The 17,961-nt window shown below is 55.8% G+C and overlaps 1 protein-coding gene across 3 annotated transcripts in view; it reads right to left on the bottom strand.

Annotated features, from left to right (window-relative positions):
* Positions 1 to 242: 242 nt before the first annotated feature.
* CORO2B (coronin 2B) overlaps positions 243 to 17,961 on the bottom strand; it is a 33,902-nt gene continuing 16,183 nt past the window's right edge. For 2 of the 3 annotated variants that reach the window (XM_057430493.1, XM_057430492.1), the window contains 10 exons: positions 16,534 to 16,734; positions 6,347 to 6,463; positions 4,556 to 4,705; positions 3,891 to 4,055; positions 2,928 to 3,044; positions 2,739 to 2,843; positions 2,327 to 2,423; positions 1,965 to 2,077; positions 1,019 to 1,345; positions 243 to 570 (listed from right to left, as the gene is read on the bottom strand). In XM_057430493.1, coding sequence (XP_057286476.1) covers positions 439 to 570; positions 1,019 to 1,345; positions 1,965 to 2,077; positions 2,327 to 2,423; positions 2,739 to 2,843; positions 2,928 to 3,044; positions 3,891 to 4,055; positions 4,556 to 4,705; positions 6,347 to 6,463; positions 16,534 to 16,734 — 1,524 coding nt within the window. In that variant the 3' untranslated portion in view covers positions 243 to 438. The remainder of the gene's footprint in view (positions 571 to 1,018; positions 1,346 to 1,964; positions 2,078 to 2,326; positions 2,424 to 2,738; positions 2,844 to 2,927; positions 3,045 to 3,890; positions 4,056 to 4,555; positions 4,706 to 6,346; positions 6,464 to 16,533; positions 16,735 to 17,961) is intronic. The other variant, XM_057430495.1, reaches the window with a different exon arrangement.

Raw genomic sequence — 17,961 nt, 5'->3', positions numbered from 1 at the left:
TGCTGGAGCTGTTCCACCGCCGCTGCCATGGGAAGGGTCCCCACATCCCACCCTGTGTTTGTGACCCAAGCCCTTCCCACCCCTGTTCCAGTTCTGCGCCCGCCCTCGCGTCTTTGCATAGGAAACACACGCACAGCAACGAAGCTTCGCGCCCTCCCCGTGCCGCCTCATCCCGACGGAGGGGATGCGGCTCCACTACTTACTCCAAGCTCATGGCCCGGGGGCTGGCTGGGACCCCCCCCGGCTGCCTCTCATGCAGTAGCTCTCGGTTAAAGCAGTTTTAGTGCTAGACGGGACGAGGAGGACGTTATTTCCAGTTAGCTTTGCGGGCTCTTGGCAGGTCACTTGGTTGTGGCTCGTGTGGTGTGTGAGTGGATACAGGGAGAGTAAAGAGCGAGTATAAACAGAGGCAGTTCGTTTAGAAAACAGCCCTGCAAGTTAATTGTTCTTGGGGTTGTTCCGCAGGTTCTTGAGGGTCAGGTGGAGCTGCCGGACCTGGATGTCCTTCTGTGAGAGCTCTTCCTTCAGCCGCCGGATCTCGTCCTGCTGCCGGAAGAACATCCGGAGGAGCTGGAAGGGAATGGATGGAGCTGGAGGGACCGGCTCTGGGGCTTCACCCTCCTGACAGCCCCCCCGGAGCTCCTTCACAACCCAGCTCCTTCTGCAACACAACTTGATCTGCTTCAATACATCACCCTCTAGCATCGGGATACCCCACACATGCAGTGTGCCAACTCAGCTCCAGCAATACGGATTCCTTTCGGGACTTCATGCCTCCGCAGCGCCTCCATACGTTGTTCCCAGAGGGTTTTAAGTAAAAAAGAACTCATCTGGGAGCTGAACACCGCTCCTTTGGGTGCTCTGTGGTGAACGTGAAGCTGGAGGCTTCAAGCCACAAGGCAACACAGTGGCCAGGTGCTGTTTGGGACCTGCAGAGCGGTGGCTGTCCAGGAAGCCCATCCCCATCCCATCAGGGACCACCCCTGGCTGTCCCCGTCCCCATCCCACGCTGCCTTACCTCATTCTCCGTCCGCGGCGGCACGTTCTCCAGGAGGTCTATGCCGTTCACAAGGACGCTCCTCTTCGCCTTCACCGGGGCCTTAAAGATGATGCTGGATGTCTTCTTGTAGCCCTCCTTCAGCGATATCAGGATGGGATCTGTGTGGAGCAGAGGGGGGGGGAAGGAGGTCAGGGGCGGCCGCGGTCCCATCCTGCATCCCTTGTCACCCCCCAGCACAGCATCCATGGCTTTACCTCGGTTGACCCCGCTGAGCCATTCATCCGGGGTGAGGGCTGGCTCCGTCCCCGGGGTCATGGGGTAGATGTCCTCTTGGTACGTCTCTGACTGCAAACAGGGGGATAGAAAAGCACCTCCTTTGCGACTGCTCAGCTTGAGCTGCACATCCTAATGTGCTGCACGTGGTTGTGCTTAATCCTCTCCACCCAGGGCAGCGGGAGGCCATGAACTGGGGTTTGCCTCACTAATTTAGATGAGGAATGCCAGCAAATCCGGGATGGCAAACAACAAACCCTGCTCCAGCTCTGAGATACTTCACCAGAAACACCCCCCGAAGCTCGCATGAGACAAGCCCCTGGTTACCCATCCCAACGCGGCAAGCTGATTTTGGACAAAGCAACGGCAGCAAGGCCAGGAGCAACACAGAGAGGAATTTCATAGAATCGTGGAATGGTTTGGGTTGGAGGGGCCCCAAAGCTCACCCAGCTCCAACCCCTGCCACGGGCAGGGACCCCTTCCACTGGAGCAGCTTGCTCCAAGCCCCTGTGTCCAACCTGGCCTTGAGCACTGCCAGGGATGGGGAATTCCTAAAATCATTCCTATTGAGCCTTGAGTAACCTCCCTTGGGAATCCCATCAGAACCACAGGGCCAGCCAGCAGCCCGGTGAGTGAAGCAGCACAATGGGATCATCCCCATCCCACCCAACTTGCTCCCCAGAGGACTCACCCTCCTCGGCACGATCATGGAGATGGGCTCGATCAGCCCCTTGAGCGTGATGAGCTTGTAGAACCGGAAGACCTCGCAGGCCGACACGTCCAGCCCGTACTTGGGCATCACCCCTGCGAGGAGGCACAGGCATAACCAGGGGTGCTGCACCCGGCTGGGACCCATCCGCCTCCCCAGCACCGAGCACCCCAAACACCCGTCCTCTCCAGGTCTTCAATGAGTCCATCCCTGCTAGCATCACATTGAGGACACGGGGCACAGACCTTGGTCACCCCGGGGACATTAGGAAAGGGATGAGCAGCTTTTATTGAGGACAAAGCACCTTTCGTCAGCACATTCAGGACCAGCAGCTCCATCCTTACCCAGTCCTTTCTGTGGGGCTGGGGAGCGAAACTCCATGAGATAGCTCAGGTAGGGCTTTTCCGAGCCGATCTCGTAATAGCGGATGTTCCCGTCACCCTGGAGCAGGGAAGAGGGATGGTTTGGAACACGTGAGATGGAATAAAGCCCATGACAACAACCCCCATCCGTAGGGGAATACAAGCTGGGGATGCTGCAGCCCTACATCACCCAGAGGGATGCATCACCACCCGTTCAACAGCGGTGGGCACCTCTCCAAACCGGGCTTTAGTGGCCAAAGAGCTGCATAACGCTTTGCTGGGGGCTCAGCACAGCCCTGCTCCGTGGAGGGTTCTTCTCCCACCACGCCGGAGAGAAGCCCTTTTGCCTCCCCAGGAGGTGCCGCAGCGATGGGATGGGATGCACAGCCCGTACCTTGCCAGCCAGGTACAGCATGTGAGTGTCAGCATCATAGAATGGGAAGAGGAGCCCCGAGAGCCCGTCAATCTCTTCCTCTATCAAGGGCATGGTCAGGTCTTCCTGCAGCAGAGGTAAAAGCCCTTTATTGAGCAGCCATGACCCGGGGCTGGGGTTGGGGTTGGAGGGGGGGGTCCTGGCACCCACCTGGTCCCAGAGCGCGATCTGCCGCGTGTTCCAGCGCGACACCCCGGTGGTGAGCAGCCACTTGGTGCTGCCCAGGAACACCACCCGGTTCACGCGGTGGTTCTTGCAGCTCGCCTCCTGCAACAGTGTTAGGTATGGAACCAAGGCACGGGGTGGGTTGGAAGGGGACTTAAAGCTCCTCCAGCTCCAACCCCTGCCACGGGCAGGGACCCCTTCCACTAGAGCAGCTTGCTCCAAGCCCCTGTGTCCAGCCTGGCCTTGAACACTGCCAGGGATGGGGCAGCCACAGCTTCTCTGGGCACCCTGTGCCAGCGCCTCAGCACCCTCCCAGGGAAGAGCTTCTGCCTAAGAGCTCAGCTCAGTCTCCCCTCTGGCAGGTTCAAGCCATTCCCCTTGGCCTGTTCCTTGTCCAAAGCCCCTCTCCAGGTTTCCTGTTGGCCCCTTCAGGCACTTTCTGTGCCACCATCCCCTAATTTCTACGACTCTGCACCAACCTTAAATCAGTAAAAGCTCCCAGTTCCTATGCTGGACAAGGGGTAACGGGTTAAAACTGAAACAGGGGAAGTTTAGATTGGATCTAAGGAGGAAATTATTTCCTGTGAGGGTGGTGAGGCACTGGAATGGGTTGCCCAGGAAGGTTGTGAATGCTCCATCCCTGGCAGTGTTCAAGGCCAGGCTGGACGAGGCCTTGGGTGAGATGGTTTAGTGTGAGGTGTCCCTGCCCATGGCAGGGGGGTTGGATCTGGATGATCTTAAGGTCCTTTCCAACCCTAACTAGTCTATGATTCTATGATTCTATGCTTGGGATGGGACCGTCCCCTCCCCAGAACAGTGTTACCCACGAACCCTGACCCATCCAACCAACCCATCACGAGCGCAGGTATTTTAACCCATTTCAGTGTGATTCCTCCCCTGGGTCCCGTTTCCATGCCCCATCCCTCCCCTGCCTCTCGCATCACCCACCTGCAGGACCCTGCCGGAGCGTGGCTCCACCACCCGCAGCTTCTTGTCCTTGCAAGTGGTGGCCAGGAGGCTGCCGTCCGTGTTGAAGGACATGCAGAGGATGACGTCCTTGTGGCAGTCGATCATCTTCACTGGCTCCCCCACATCCAGGTTCCAGATGAGGACCTGTGCGAAGCAGGGACGTTATCCTTGTGTCTCCGCTCCTGGAGACCCCCCCACCCCTCCTGCAAGCCCCACGTCTGCTTTGGGCAGCCTGATACCTCCTGTTGTGGCTGGAATCGCTCCATCGTCACCCACTGAGCCCCTTCCCCTCCATCCAGGGCTGCCCTGAAGCTGCTGCTTGTGCTGTGCTGTGCCCTCAATGAGCTTGCCAATGGCACTGAGCTGTGTGGTGCTGGACAGGCCGGAGGGAAGGGATGGGATCCAGAGACCTTAGAGCAGCTCCAGTGCCTAAAGGGGCTACAGGAAAGCTGGAGAGGGGCTTGGGACAAGGGCCTGTAGGGAGTCCTTGCTCTTATGATGGGGTACGAGAAGGCTCCTTCTGCTGCAGACACTGGGTCATTTCATTCCAGTGAGCAGGATCCTGCTGCCTCCCATGCCACGAGCAGGGAAATCCTTTGCAAGGGCAGCCCCGGGCAGCAGGAATGGGGCTGGACAGGACTCACCTTATAGTCATAGCCAGCGCTGAAGAGGATGTTGTTGGTGGTTGGGTGCCACTCCACGAGGCCAACGCGCCGGCTGTGCCCGTACAGCTCCAGGACAGCCTCTGTCATGTTCCTCTTCAGGCCGCCCTCGGGGATCTCCCAGATCCGCACCTACAGGGTGGGATGGGATGGGATGGGATGGCTCAGGCACCAGGATGGGTTTGGGAGCCCCAGCATGACCCTGACTCCCACCCAGAGGAGCTCTAAGATGCTGCATCCCTGCAGTGCCCCAATACCAGCAGCGTCATCCTGCACCCTAATGGGTGTCCTGAGCTTGATCTGCTCCCCCTGTGGTCTGGTCTCCCGCAGGGGGAGAGCACAGGGAGGGTGATAATTGTTCCACAAGGACAAATATCCCATGGGAGAGCATTGGGAGAGGACCGATGCCTTTATCCAGACCAGTCTGAGTGGATACAGATTCACAGGGAGGGGATAACAACAGGAATAACGACAGGAAGGGTTTCAAGCAGAGCCATGACCCAGGTGGCCCATGGGAGCGATCCCCTCCTGGGAGGCAGCATCTAACCACAGCCGTTAATAGAGAGCCTTAAATCCTCATCACCCCCTTGGAGAGGGTAAATCCATAGTGATGCCCCAGGGATGAGGCTGCACAGGTTGTCCTCTCCGTGCAGGGCAGTATGGAGGGAAGCAGGAGTCTGGAGCAGGATGGGTTGGCAGCATCACTGTGCTCGCCCCCAGCCTGGGACCAACAGTGACAGAGAGCATCCAAATGCTCTGTTTGCTGCAGCTCAGACTCCCTGGGGACCTGAGCATCCTCCCCTTGATACTGTTGGCCTGAAACTCCTTACACCTCCTGGAAGGGAGAAGGGGAAACCCAAAGGTGCAGAACCTGCCCATTAGCAGCACCATGGGCATGGGGTCGCACCAGGAGCCGTGAGCCCCATTGAGGGGACACCCCCCACCATTGGACAGGGGGGCTGTTAACTTCATTTCCCAGGTTTAATGATCCTCATGGAGTCTTCCCAGTATTCTCCCTCCCTCCCAGCACTTCCTATTCCCCAGCGACTGAATCTAAAGGTTATGACTCAAGCTGGGAGACAGCTCACCATGATTCATGGCCATGATCTGAATCTCTTTTCCCCACTCAATATCCTCCTTGACAAGCTTTCAGCTAATAATAAATGCCAATATACGGAGCTGCAGGAGAGGATGAGACATCAGGAGGTAATGCAGTGAAACGCTAAGGATCAGGAGAGGCAGGTTTGTAACTGGTTAAGAGCTGGATCCCCCCAAGCCCTGTCTTCTGCCATGCAGAATGGGCAGTGGTCTCTGATCTCCGTTGTACAAAGGCTTTCTTTCCTTTGTGATGCAGCCTTTGGGATGGACTTGGGTCCAGAAAACAAAGAGGATGCAGATAACTAACAGCTATATAAAGATGATCTGATTCATCATTCCCCAGCCTTCTGCTCCCATCGCTTGATGGATCAGGCCATGAGAGCTGTCACAGCCCCTGCGGTCCATGAGAGCAAGAAGGATCAATACCAGCATTGCTGTTGGGCTTGGGGAAAATGCAAAGCCCTCGTTGTGCACAGCTCTATGGCTTATTTGCATGGGGGACACAGGAAGAGCAACGTTGGGATGAGAAGTGATGCTGGGGACAAGCAGAGGAGCTGCCCCCGCACCATGACTGTGCCTGTGGCTCTGCAGCAATCTCTTATCCCCTCTCTGCTCCACAGGTGGTTGATCCATCCCCTACCCGCAGTGCCTAAGCTGTGTATGTTAAAGGCTCACCGAGGTGTCTTCGGAGCATGACGCGATGATGTTCTCAATGAAGGGATTCCACTTGATGTCCAGCACGTTGCCCTGGTGGCCACAGACTTTGGGGTAGTTCGGTTCGATCCGGCCTGTCTGTAAAAGGAGGGAAAATAAGTGACAAATTTGGTCTTTTCAAGGCTGGAGCCTCGTTAGGGGAGCGAGGTCCCCAGCACATCCCGGCATGGGGCTTTTGGCTGGAGGAGACACCCAGCCAAGCCAGGCATTGGTTTTACCCTGTGGATATTCCATCTGAAACCACGGGCAAAAGGGCTGGAAGGGACTCGAGAGGCTCCAAACCAACCCTCGGGTCTCCAGGTGGATCACCCATTGGGCCACGCATGAAGCATCTGGTACTTTCATCCCAAACTGTGGAAGCAGTGTTGAGCAAGGTGTGCGTGTGTACTCTGCAGCACAAATCCTCTGGGATCCACAACCCTCTTGTTTAACGAGGCCGATCGCCCAACCGTGAGCCCACTTGAGGGGATCCTTCCACAGAGATGGAAATCCTTAGGGATGATCCAGTCCTGACATCCCAGCAGAGCTCCATAGCAGGGGACAGTGCTCAGCCTCCCATCCCCATTGGGTTGCAGGGACCCTGCAAGGTCACCCCATCACCTTTCCTTCCCCTGTGCTGGCTCCGTGCCGCAGCCTGGAGGTGCTGGCATGCTTGGAACGTGCAGGATAAAGTAGGTCAGCCCGGCAGAGCCACTAAATATTTGATGGCCCTTCCAGCACTGACCTCCTACCGCATCGAGCTCCCGGCTCCGCTTAACACGAGCAAAGCCATGCTGCGGGTACCACGCTGCACCTTTACCATCCACAGCCAAGGGCAGCGGGCAGGAGGGCTCCCAGCAGCCGGATGAGGCCCAGGGGCTCCCCCTGCACTGTTGCTGATGGGGAGGTTGATTTGGATTCATCAGCTCCCAGGGAGATGTGGCTGTTAATTGCTGCAGCGCTGCGTGGAATCACAGAATGGGTTGGGGTGGAAGGGACCTTGAAGCTCATTCAGTTCCAGCCCCCTGCGATGAGCAGGGACGCCTTCATCCAGATCAGGTTGCCCAGAACCACATCCAGCCTGGCTTGAATGTCTCCAGGGATGGGGCACCCACCAAATGCATGGTTGGTGGCAGCTCCAGTGAACTCAGAGCAGCGATGCAGGGATGGAGATGCAGAAAACCATCACTCCAGGTGCTGAGCAGTACAGGCAAACACAACCCTCCCCAAGCCTATTTCATTGATTTAAAAGCACTTTCCATAAGCTTTATGATTAGAGCAAAAAGCCAGTTCTTGCTTAAATTGCTGCAACACCTCTAAGTCATCCCTTGGACACAACCCACATATATAAGATAAGAACTAGGCTGGCCTTAAAACACCGGGGACTCAGTTATATGGGTTGTTTGTGATCGAGTTCAAGGGATAAAAATAGGTGCCTGCTCTTGCTGCCTTCAGGATGTGGGCAAAGGGACACCTCCAGCTCCACCCCTGGTGGGGTACCAGGGTCATTGTTCCCCTCTGCCCCTGGATGCATAGAACCATGGAGCGGTTATGTCCCCACATAACACAAATCAAGTGCTCCTCATTGCTCCAGCAAAGGGAGGCCTTTGAGGGGCTGAAGTGCCTGGAAGGTTTGCTCCTTCAGGCCCATGCCATGGAATACATGGGAGCTGCTGGAGGCCAGCATGTTCTCATCGGAGGGATGGAATCTGGGTCACCGAGCTTCTCCTAGCCCGGGATCAGGGATCCAGTGATTAGGATTCACCGCGGCTTAACGCACAGCTGCTGGCAAGGTCCTTTAAGAGTGACTCAATGGGAAACTGCAGCACGAATCCCTTATTCCCATGGGTTTTCCTTTGTATTTCTTTTATTTGGCTCCTTCTCCTCGTCCATTTGCCATGGGCTCAGGCATAACTCACCCCTGCTCTTGCACCATCCCTTGCTGCAGCATCTCCTGCATCCTCGCTGCATTCAACTTAATTTTAACCAAAACCTCTTGATTTCTTGGTCAGAAACTACCCCGTGTAACCAAAGTGTGTTTTGTCCTCTTGAAAGCCTAATGGATTTTGACAAACCCCATCAAATCTACTGGGCAAAGGGAATCAGTCGACTGGTTGCTTGGAATTAAAGTGATTGTGCATTAACTGATGCTGTTAAAGGGTCTGTCCGCCTGGGATTTACCAGCTGCTCCACGGATTCCGGCTCCAGACAGCGAGTTAATAATGTCATCCTAATGCAAATAGGAAAATAAGGGGAAAGCTGGATAAGGGGAAGCGATGTCTGCTGGTGTACTTAATGTCATAACTGATCAAACTGTGCTTTGCATCCTATTAATTCACAGGAGGGGTGCTGGAGGCCGAGCTTCGACGTTGCTGCATGGGAATGCTGGGGTTAGGTATTAGGTGTTCTCAGTGAAAAGCATCCTTTTCCTAAGTCTTCCCCTCCATCCCTTTTGGAAAACTCAGTTTAGTGGAAAACTGACTTCTGGGGGGATGAAATCTGCTTTTTAGGCTCTGCATTGGGAAGGCTTCGTTTGTATTTCAACGAAGGGCTTGTCTTCAATGATTTCCTTTGTGTTACAGCCCATGTACCCTCAGTGCTTGGTCAGGCCATGCTCCTCCTTGGATCTCGCTTTTCCAGGGGGTCACTGGCTCCCAGCGTGGAGATCTGTGTCCTGGGGGATCCCGGAGGTGCTGGGGGGCATTGCCCCACTTCTGGTGTGACAGCATCTTCCCAAGGGGCTGTCTCTGCCTCCGAGTAAAAGGCAGCATTAAAATCCATGGGTGATGTATGCTTTAATGTACTGCCCTTCCCATGGGATGCTCCGGGGTTTGCAGTGCTGATGGTGGAGCCCAGGCAAAGAAAAGCCTCCTGGAGGGGATGAGGAGCTGGGGGGACTCAAGGGACCATCCCTCTGGCCACAGCATCATCCAGAGCCGCCGGCTGCCGGAGGCTTGGGTCACCCTGGCAAAGCTGTCACAAAGTCACTTGGTTTTACCTCTAGAATCCCGAACTGATTTAAAATAGAGCCAGTAAGAGCCAAATCTGGGGCTTTAAACAGGAAAATGCCCTTTTAGCTGCTCGATAGTGTCAGAAATGTGCACTTTGATCACTGCTGCTCATCTGGGGTGAAGCTGCCAGGTCAATGCAAGGAAGAAAGCACATTTAGCTGGCAGGAGGCAGGTTGGGGACCAGGGCTGAGGTGGCAGCTCAGATCCGAGCCAGGCTGTTGCTGATGGGCACAGTCCTCACAATTCAGGCTCTCTGAGCAAGCCAAAGGGATGCTGTCGGTGGCTGGAGGAGGAGGTGGAGCAGGATCCTGGCTCTTCATCCATCCCTGCCCTGAAACTGGCCCTGGTGGAGGTTCTGTCACACCAACAGGTTTCAGCCCCCGAAGGGAAGGTGAACCTGCAGCACACACGTGGGGACCTGGTGTAACCTGCCCTAACTAGAAGGAGGCTCCTGAGTTAGGAATGAGCCCATCACAGAGCTGCTGATGGGGATGCGATCCTGTGTCCCATGCAAGGGAATGAATGAGTGTGGGTAAGGGACCTGCTCTAGTGGAAGGTGTCCCTGCCCGTGGCAGAGGGTTGGAACTGGATGAGCTTTAAGGCCCCTTCAACCCAAACCATTCCAGGATTCCATGTATTTCCTAAACCCGGCTTTGCACCAGCTTCCCTGGAAATCCAAACCCAGAACATTCCCCAGCCCTTCCGTTTCCTACCCTCAAAGCAGTCGTGCGTGGAGCCCTTGGCACAAACAACAGCAGCGTCCATCCAGCATCCATGCCCCTGGCTGGGGAGCATCCGCAAGGAAGGAGCACCCACCACCACCCCGGGGTCACCCTTCCCCACCCAGCAGCTTCCCCTGAATGCCCCCTAATCCCTTATTAGCTTGTAGAGGGATCAGGGAAGCGCTGCCTGAGCCGTAGGGGCTTTAGAGGGTTTCCCAGGAAATCCTTGAGTACACACGAGTCTCCAGTGGCTGAGATTAAGAGTAAATACATTTACTACTGTGTTTTTAAGGGCCTCTCCTATTTGAGAGCCAAAGGGGAGGAAGTTACACCGGTTCCCCTGACCTGGGGCAGATCCCTGCATGGTTGCTGTACATGGGAAGGTCGCCACAGGTTAACTCCTTCTCATTAGGAACCCAGCCAAAAGGAACCAGCAAAAGCAACAGGGAAACGGGACAAACCCTTGGCAAGGACCCAGAAAACCCATTGCCACGGAGCAGGGCTGCTTGAGCATCTCCCCAAGGCCCAGCCCCTGGGAAGGGGGAGCAAGCGGAGGGCTCCAGGCCCATCTGGGCATCACATCTGCGACACAGATGTCGAAGCCAAGAGCGTGAGAGCCCGAATGCAAGGGAGGTGTTGCAGCAAGAGGCAGTGTTTGCTGCCCCGAGCGCTCGTGCAGTTGTACACAGAATTCCCCAAGGGAATTCCCACGTGCAGGTGGAAGGATGCTGCTATTGGAGGGTTTCTCTCCAACAACTGGATAAGCATAGGGATGCCCCAAGCCTTTCTCCACCCTCACTACTATTCCCTTGCATCCTCCCTTATGCCAGGATGCTCATCCAGCCGCCAGCACTGCAAACCACCAGATGGGAGCCATTCATGGCCGGCCGAGACTGAGGAGATTGGTCAATCCCACGTGTTCCCAGCGGGATCATCCCCTGGGAAGGATGGGACACACAACTGACCCGCCTGGAAGCTGGTCCAGGGATTCTCAGTACTATAAATCCATTGAGAAACCCAACCCCAAAGAAACCCATGCCTGGAATAAACAACATTGTCCATCGAAACATCAACTCCAGGCATGGGAAAGGTCTGAGAGTGCTTTTGGGTCCTGCAGGGAGTAACCTGGTTGTTGTGGACACGCTGCCAAGCTTCCTGACTGCTCCTGTGAATGGGAACAGTGAGTAAAGCACGAAGCCAAGAGCCAGCTTCCTCATAAGCAAACTGGGAAAGCTCAGCTCAGGCTTTGGCACCTCTGAGGGAAGCAGAGATTCCACCTCCAGGAGAACACCACCAGCAGTGAGAGCAGCCTGGAGCACCTGGGAGCTTCCAGCAGGGGAGGAGATGGGATGTGCTCTGTGCATCCTCCAGCACCGGCTAAACCAGGGCTTGTATCCCTTATAACCACGCCTGGCCATCCTCTCCCTCATCCTCCACACCCTGAGCAAGCAGCGCCAGCGCCCGTGCCTCAGTTTCCCCAAGTGATGCTATCCCTGTCTCTGGCAAACTCATGCTCAGGGTTGCTTTGGGGTAAACAGTCCCAGATTTACCATGTTAACCACCATAAAATGATCACATCCATGTATAAAGCCTCATTACCCTTTTTGTTACCCAGTTAAGCCCTGGAAATCATGAAGCAGGGAAAGAAATCACCGCTGCTTCGTGCTGGTTTTGGTGAGATGAAGGTTTAAAGCTCAGTCCCTCCTTTTGTGCGGCTAGAAATGGGGTTCAATGAAACAGACGTGACCCATCTCACCCTCATTGCCTGTGCTGGGGGTCACCATCAGATGAGCTTCCCCAGCACGCAGAGCCCTCAAAGGCGATGCCCACAGCCTGTGGCAATGCAGTGGCACAGATTAACCCCATCCCAAGCCTCGCTGCAGCATTCACCAGCGCCACAGCAGCAGCAGCCGGGCTCAAGCTCTTCGATGCCAGAGCCGAACGCCGCACAACGTCCCTGTTCCATCGCATCACGGCCGCTGGGAATCGATCCCTGCTTCCCTGGGAGCAAACCGGCGCCTTATCCCGGCGAGGACAGGCTTTAACCGGCAGAGGGGGCCGGCAATTGCTGCGCTCCGTGGGCCCGACCCACGGCTTTGCCGCAAATAGAGCGGCGTCAATGGGGACAGGATCCCTATTTCCCCTCCCAAGCTCCTGCTGGTCCAAGGAGCCCGTTTTCAAGCCCCATTCACCCTCTGATCCATCACCAACGTTGAAACCTCGCATTGATGCTTTTTGACCGATCCAGGTGCTTAAACCCAGCCGAATCCCAGCTCTGGGCTTCCCACAGCTGCTCTCCTGATGTCTCCTTGATAAACGCAAGGACATGGGATAACGGAGCAGCAATGCTGATGTGTCAGTTCTTTCTGTAAGCCCCAGGCCTCTTTGTTTTATGGCCAGCTCCAGGTTAAAGCAGACACCTCCTGCGGACTAAATTCGGGTAAGAGGGAAAATTCACAGGGAGAAATAGGTAGCACAGAGCACAGGAGGCTCCTGCGTCCTCAGTTTAAAGATAGAAAAGCCCCAAGGACATGAGAATTAGTTCGATGTATAAAGAAATAGAGAGAAACCTGCACTGTCCCTGCAGAAAACCTGCTGGTGCTCTGAAGCACAGCACAAGCAATGGGTGCAGACGTGTGATGGGTGCATCTGTTCTCTGCCCAGCCTTGGGGCAGAGGTGTCCCTATGGAAGGGACGTGCACAGAGCTCCCATGGGTGATGCTGTGAGCACACAGGCAGAACAGATGCCACCAGGACCCTGAGCCAAGCCGGAGCCAGGGCAGGATGCCCGGAGCACACATCCTGCTCCGCCTGCTCGCCAGCTGCTGCCCTGGGGTTATTCATTGAATCCCAGCCTGGTTTGGGTTGGAAGGGACCTTAAAGCCCATCCAGCTCCAACCCCTGCCACGGGCAGGGACCCCTTCCACTGGAGCAGCTTGCTCCAAGCCCCTGTGTCCAACCTGGCCTTGAGCACTGCCAGGGATGGGGCAGCCACAGCTTCTCTGGGCACCCTGTGCCAGCGCCTCAGCACCCTCACAGGGAAGAGCTTCTGCCTAAGAGCTCATCTCAGTCTCCCCTCGGGCAGGTTCAAGCCATTCCCCTTGGCCTGTCCCTACATCCCTTGTCCCAAGCCCCTCTCCAGGTTTCCTGCAGCCCCTTCAGGCACTGGAGCTGCTCTCAGGTCTCCCCTTCAGGAGCCTTCTCCTCTCCAGGCTGCCCCAGCCCAGCTCTCTCAGCCTGGCTCCAGAGCAGAGCTGCTCCAGCCCTCGCAGCACCTCCATGGCCTCCTCGGGATTCACTCCAACAGCTCCACGTCCCTCTGGTGCTGTTGAACACAGAACTGCAGGCGTGGGACCCTTGTGGGGATCAGCCATGGGGCTGTCACCCCCACAGGCAGCCTCCTACCAGCCCCTCTGGCTGCAGTGATGGGCATCAGCGTCCCACGCACCCAGTGGGGCTCAGCCCCCTGCTCACACCATAGCACAGCCCAGCAGCGGGCTGAGGGGCTTCCCATGCCCAGCCCCACAAACAGCTCCCAACCAACCACATCTACGACGTGAACAACAGCCTTGGACTTCAGCTTCCCATGGGTAAACAGAGACTCCCCTTTCCTGCTCCGGCTTCCTCCAGGCACGCAGGCAGATAACATTGTCTGCCTGTGGAAAACAAGCTCCCTTCATCCCCTACAGAAACAAAACCCTCCTGCGGCAGGGCAGGTGATGCCAAGCACCCTTCCCCTGCCTAAAGGAAGCCCTGCAACACGCAGAGCAAGCTGCATGGCAGCCCACTCCCCTTAAGGCAGCCCACTCCCCTTAAAGCAGCCCCCAGCATCCTTCCCCACCCCAACACCGTTGAAACCAAGCTCATTCAACCACACACAGCTGAAACAGATCCACAGATGGATGGAGCTTCCTTCTCCCTGGCTGTTTTGGCCGACCCCGGGTCAGCCAAAGCTGGTGCTGCCCGAGGCACCTGTGGGAATGCTTCATTTCTACCAAGAAAAGCCTGGGAATGCCATAAAATGCACCCTGGAGTGTTTGGAAGCCCAGAAGGAGGTGAAGGATCACCCATGGGGCTTTGTGCTGTCGATGGGGATGCTAGATTTCAGTGCTGGCCCTAAGGGATGTGTGAGGTTGGACTTTGCTCAGCCCCTTGCTGACTCACAACACAGGGATATTGCTCCCTGCAGCTGAATCTGGGACCAAATCCTTCTGCTGCTTCAGTTTGGGAAGCAAATCCTCTTCTTGCCGAGCCTGAGCACGAGCTCTCCTTCGCCCCCTCTCCAGGGATATCTATAGCACAAAGCCCTTGCAGTGATGGGGAGAAGCTGGATCCCAGTGGCCAAAGCTCCAGAATCTGGGATCGTGCACCGCATGGGCAGGCTCGGGAAGGACGGGGAACACAGAGCAGCCGTGCTCCATGTCTCCAACCTCCTCAGCCTTGCAGAAGGGGTCGCGCATCCCTGGACGGCTGTGGGGATACAGGAGGAGCCAGCCTCTCTGCTGTGCAGGCAGAGGAACATATGGCCCAGCGTATGCAAATGCTTTGTCACTTGAAGCAGAAAGCAGGGGGGTTTCTGGTGAGCATTTCTGAGCAGAACAGAGGGCAGACGTGGGGAGGGGGGTGAGGAAAGGATGGCAGCAAATCAAAGCCGGAGTGGAGCTGCAGTATCTAGGTTACCTTCATTATGTGCAGCTAAATATGGATGCCAATTAATTAGAGGGCTGCTGATTTCCAAAGAAAATCAGTTTACTCTTAATGAGCTAATCAGAACCTATTTAAATATCAAATAAATAATGACATGATTAGTCTGCACAAAGGCGTGTGCAGGCCCTTGACGCGGGCTGCTCCAGCTGGGATTTGGTGCACCATTGCCAGGATTTCCGCAGCGAGCCCTTGGGAACAGGATGCAAACAGCATCGTTTTCCCTCTGCTCTGATCCCAGTGGGACAGGGCTGTGTTTGATAGGGTATAAAGGTAATTTGCTGGCAACACCCAGTGATTAGCTGAGGATTTAAGGGCAGGAGTAAGCGGTGCCTGGATGGGCATCCTCCTGGTCCTGCTCCATGGTGTGAGGCTCTGGGTGCTCAGACAGAGCTCCTGGTATTGTGAATGTTAATAAGAGTCAAGCTGTGCTCTGCAATTAAAACCCTGATTATAATTTCTCCCATCTGTAGCTGATTCTACTCCAGGACTCAAGGAGGGATTCGGAAGAGATGTGAACATCACATGGGGGACGCGTGTGGCGTGTCTTCAGGTCGCATACGGTGACTGCATCCTTAAGGGGAGTGAGTGCAGCTCCTCCAATGTTAAACTGCTCCTAAGAATGGGTGTCCCACTTCTCCTCCTGCAGCCTGTGGATCCCCCAGTACCTGGGTATGGGATGAAGATGCCGGTCTGGAACACCGGTGGGAGAGCAACAGCATCAGTGCAACCCTGGTACCCAAAGGCAGCGCTCAAGTTGTGTGAGCAAAGCAAAGCAAAGCAAAGCAAAGGTGATGCTCATTTCGTGGTCAAGGTCGCTGCTGCCTGGCTGCATCTGCCAGGAGACCAAACGTGGTCCCATGGGGCAGCTCCCGAAGCAGCAGCTGAGTTTACAGGAGTTTAAAGCTGCAGGAGCAAGAGATGTGTGGATTCACAGGGAGCTGGGGAAGCAAATACACGGGGAAGGGAGCAAGGATGTGCGCTGCAGACAAGACATAGAGCAGACTGCAGACAGGGCTACATGATGCCTCTGCACGAAGTCCTTTAGATGGGTTCAGCTACAAACTGAAGCCCAAGGCTCTCTGCACAGCACATGGCTCCTGGGCACTGGTGATGGACCTTGACTATAGATCTTGTGTGAGGTGGCGTCTGCTGCAGTGCACAGAGCAAAAACCCTGGGGTTTTGCAATAGGAAACGAGGGTGTGCAACCAAGATCTCCCTCTCGGCATCAAATCTGAGGGGCTGAGGTTGTATGGACAAGCTCAAGGAAAGGGCAAGGACCTGCTGGGCAGGACAGGGGGGGTCTCCCTGCTTTCTGGGAGCTGTGAAATACCGGGGCCACAAACCCAAGTGGCATCTCCGTAGGGTGGAGGTGTGCCCAGTGTCTGCCCTGCCCGCACCACTGGGAGATGCCAACCATGCTTTTAACAAAGGTCTCATTTTCTTCCCAAAGGGAAACCCGATCCGTTAAAGCAGCTCTAAATCCTCCCTGCCCTGCACAAGGAAACCCCAGGAAAGGACATCACGGGCAGTGTTCAAGGTTGGACGGGGCTTGGAGCAAACTGCTCTAGTGGAAGGGGCTGGAACTGGAGGAGCTTTAAAGTCCCTTCCACCACAAACCATTCCATGACTCCATGACAGCAGAGACCTCAACTCATCCCAGCGCAGGAGGGGGTGCCCCAATGGATCCTGCATCCGCCCTCCAGGTCGGAGGCGTCCCGAAGCCGTTACCTGCTCGATGGGGATGACGAGGAAGGAGCCGCCGCCGGCGCTCTCCGTCACGATGGCGAGGAAGCTGGCGTTGACGGCACAGAAGTGGTTGTCGTGCACGTTCTTGGTGATGGGGACGCCGTCGAAGCAGTGCTCCCGGCTCGCCACCTTCCCGTAGACGTTCCGGAACTTGGAGCTGCGGTACTGCGGGCGCCATGACATCTGCAGGGCGACACAGAGGGGTCAGCGTCCCCCAGCACCCCGCTTCCCACCCCGTGCTGCAATAGGGGATTTGCCTTGCAAGGCATGGGGCAGCAAATAGAACACCCTTGATATCAATTGGAGGTGGCAAAAGGCATTAAAAGGCTCTCTGCTGTTGCAAGATTGAAGCTGCTCTCCTTTGGAGCATGAGCTGTTATCTGGAACACGCAGCACCAGGGCTCCATGGGCGTATGACAGATGCATTAAGGCTTTTAACGCGGTGACTTGGAAATGGATCAGTCTGGACCACATGAATGCAGGCAGTGGGGCAGAAGAAGAGCACTTAAGGCAGGGAGTGAGCAGCGCGGAGCTGGTTCAGGCTGTGCTCAGCTGTCTCGGCTCATTCCGTACGGGTTTTCCCACTTGGAATGACCAACAGCTTTGTAGGAGCACTTGCTCCCACTGGTGAGATGCCCTCAGGTACTCATCAGCTCATCCTTGTGGACCAGGGATCCCACGGACTGGTTTTCCATTTCAGTCACCTATGAGCATTCCTTATGGCAGCACAAGTACCCATGATGAAATCCATGAAGATTTAAGGCCCTTCAAGCTCGCAGGACTTGTGTTTAAGCGTTTAAGCCACCTTAAAGCAGCATTACTATTCAGCTCTACCCATAGACATGGCAACTGCACACATGAGGGCTCAACACCGCTCGTGTCTTCATAACCGGCATCTATTGACAAGAGCATGTAAGTGTGCACTAAAGCACTGGAGCATCCCCCAGCCAGGGGCAACACCAGGGAAACTCTCCAGTGGCTGCTCTAATCCTGAAGAAATCCAATTCCCTGCTTCCCCCCCCTCCTCCCCAAAGCCAGCACCATGGGCACAAGGTTGGGAGCACCGAGTGTTTGTCCTGCTCTAGTGGAAGGTGTCCCTTGGAACTGGAGGAGCTTTAAGGTCCCTTCATCCCAAACCGTTCCATGAGGAGTAGCAGGGGTTCGGCCATCCCCAGGCTGCTAGGAGAAAGGACACAGATCCCCGCGGATTTAACCCAAAACGAGAGCAGAGAATTGCTTTTTTTTTTATTCAGCTGGAGGCATTTCTGCTCTGCAAAAATGCAGACTCACGTCCAACAAAGCCCTGGGGATCTTTGCCAAACCGACCCAAGCTCTCGGAGCCAGGCAGGGCAAGGGGAAACGGGAGCGCAGCCTGAGGAGCGGGCTTTCACTGCGTTTCCCTCTTGCATC

Source organism: Pezoporus wallicus, unplaced genomic scaffold, assembly GCF_028554395.1.
Source record: "Pezoporus wallicus isolate ANWC-B61680 ecotype Strahan unplaced genomic scaffold, APGP_CSIRO_Pwel_v1 contig_14831, whole genome shotgun sequence".
In the NCBI taxonomy this organism is placed as follows: domain Eukaryota; kingdom Metazoa; phylum Chordata; class Aves; order Psittaciformes; family Psittacidae; genus Pezoporus; species Pezoporus wallicus.
The sequence above is the reverse complement of the archived record's forward strand: the minus strand, read 5'-3'. Positions and strand labels throughout refer to the sequence as shown.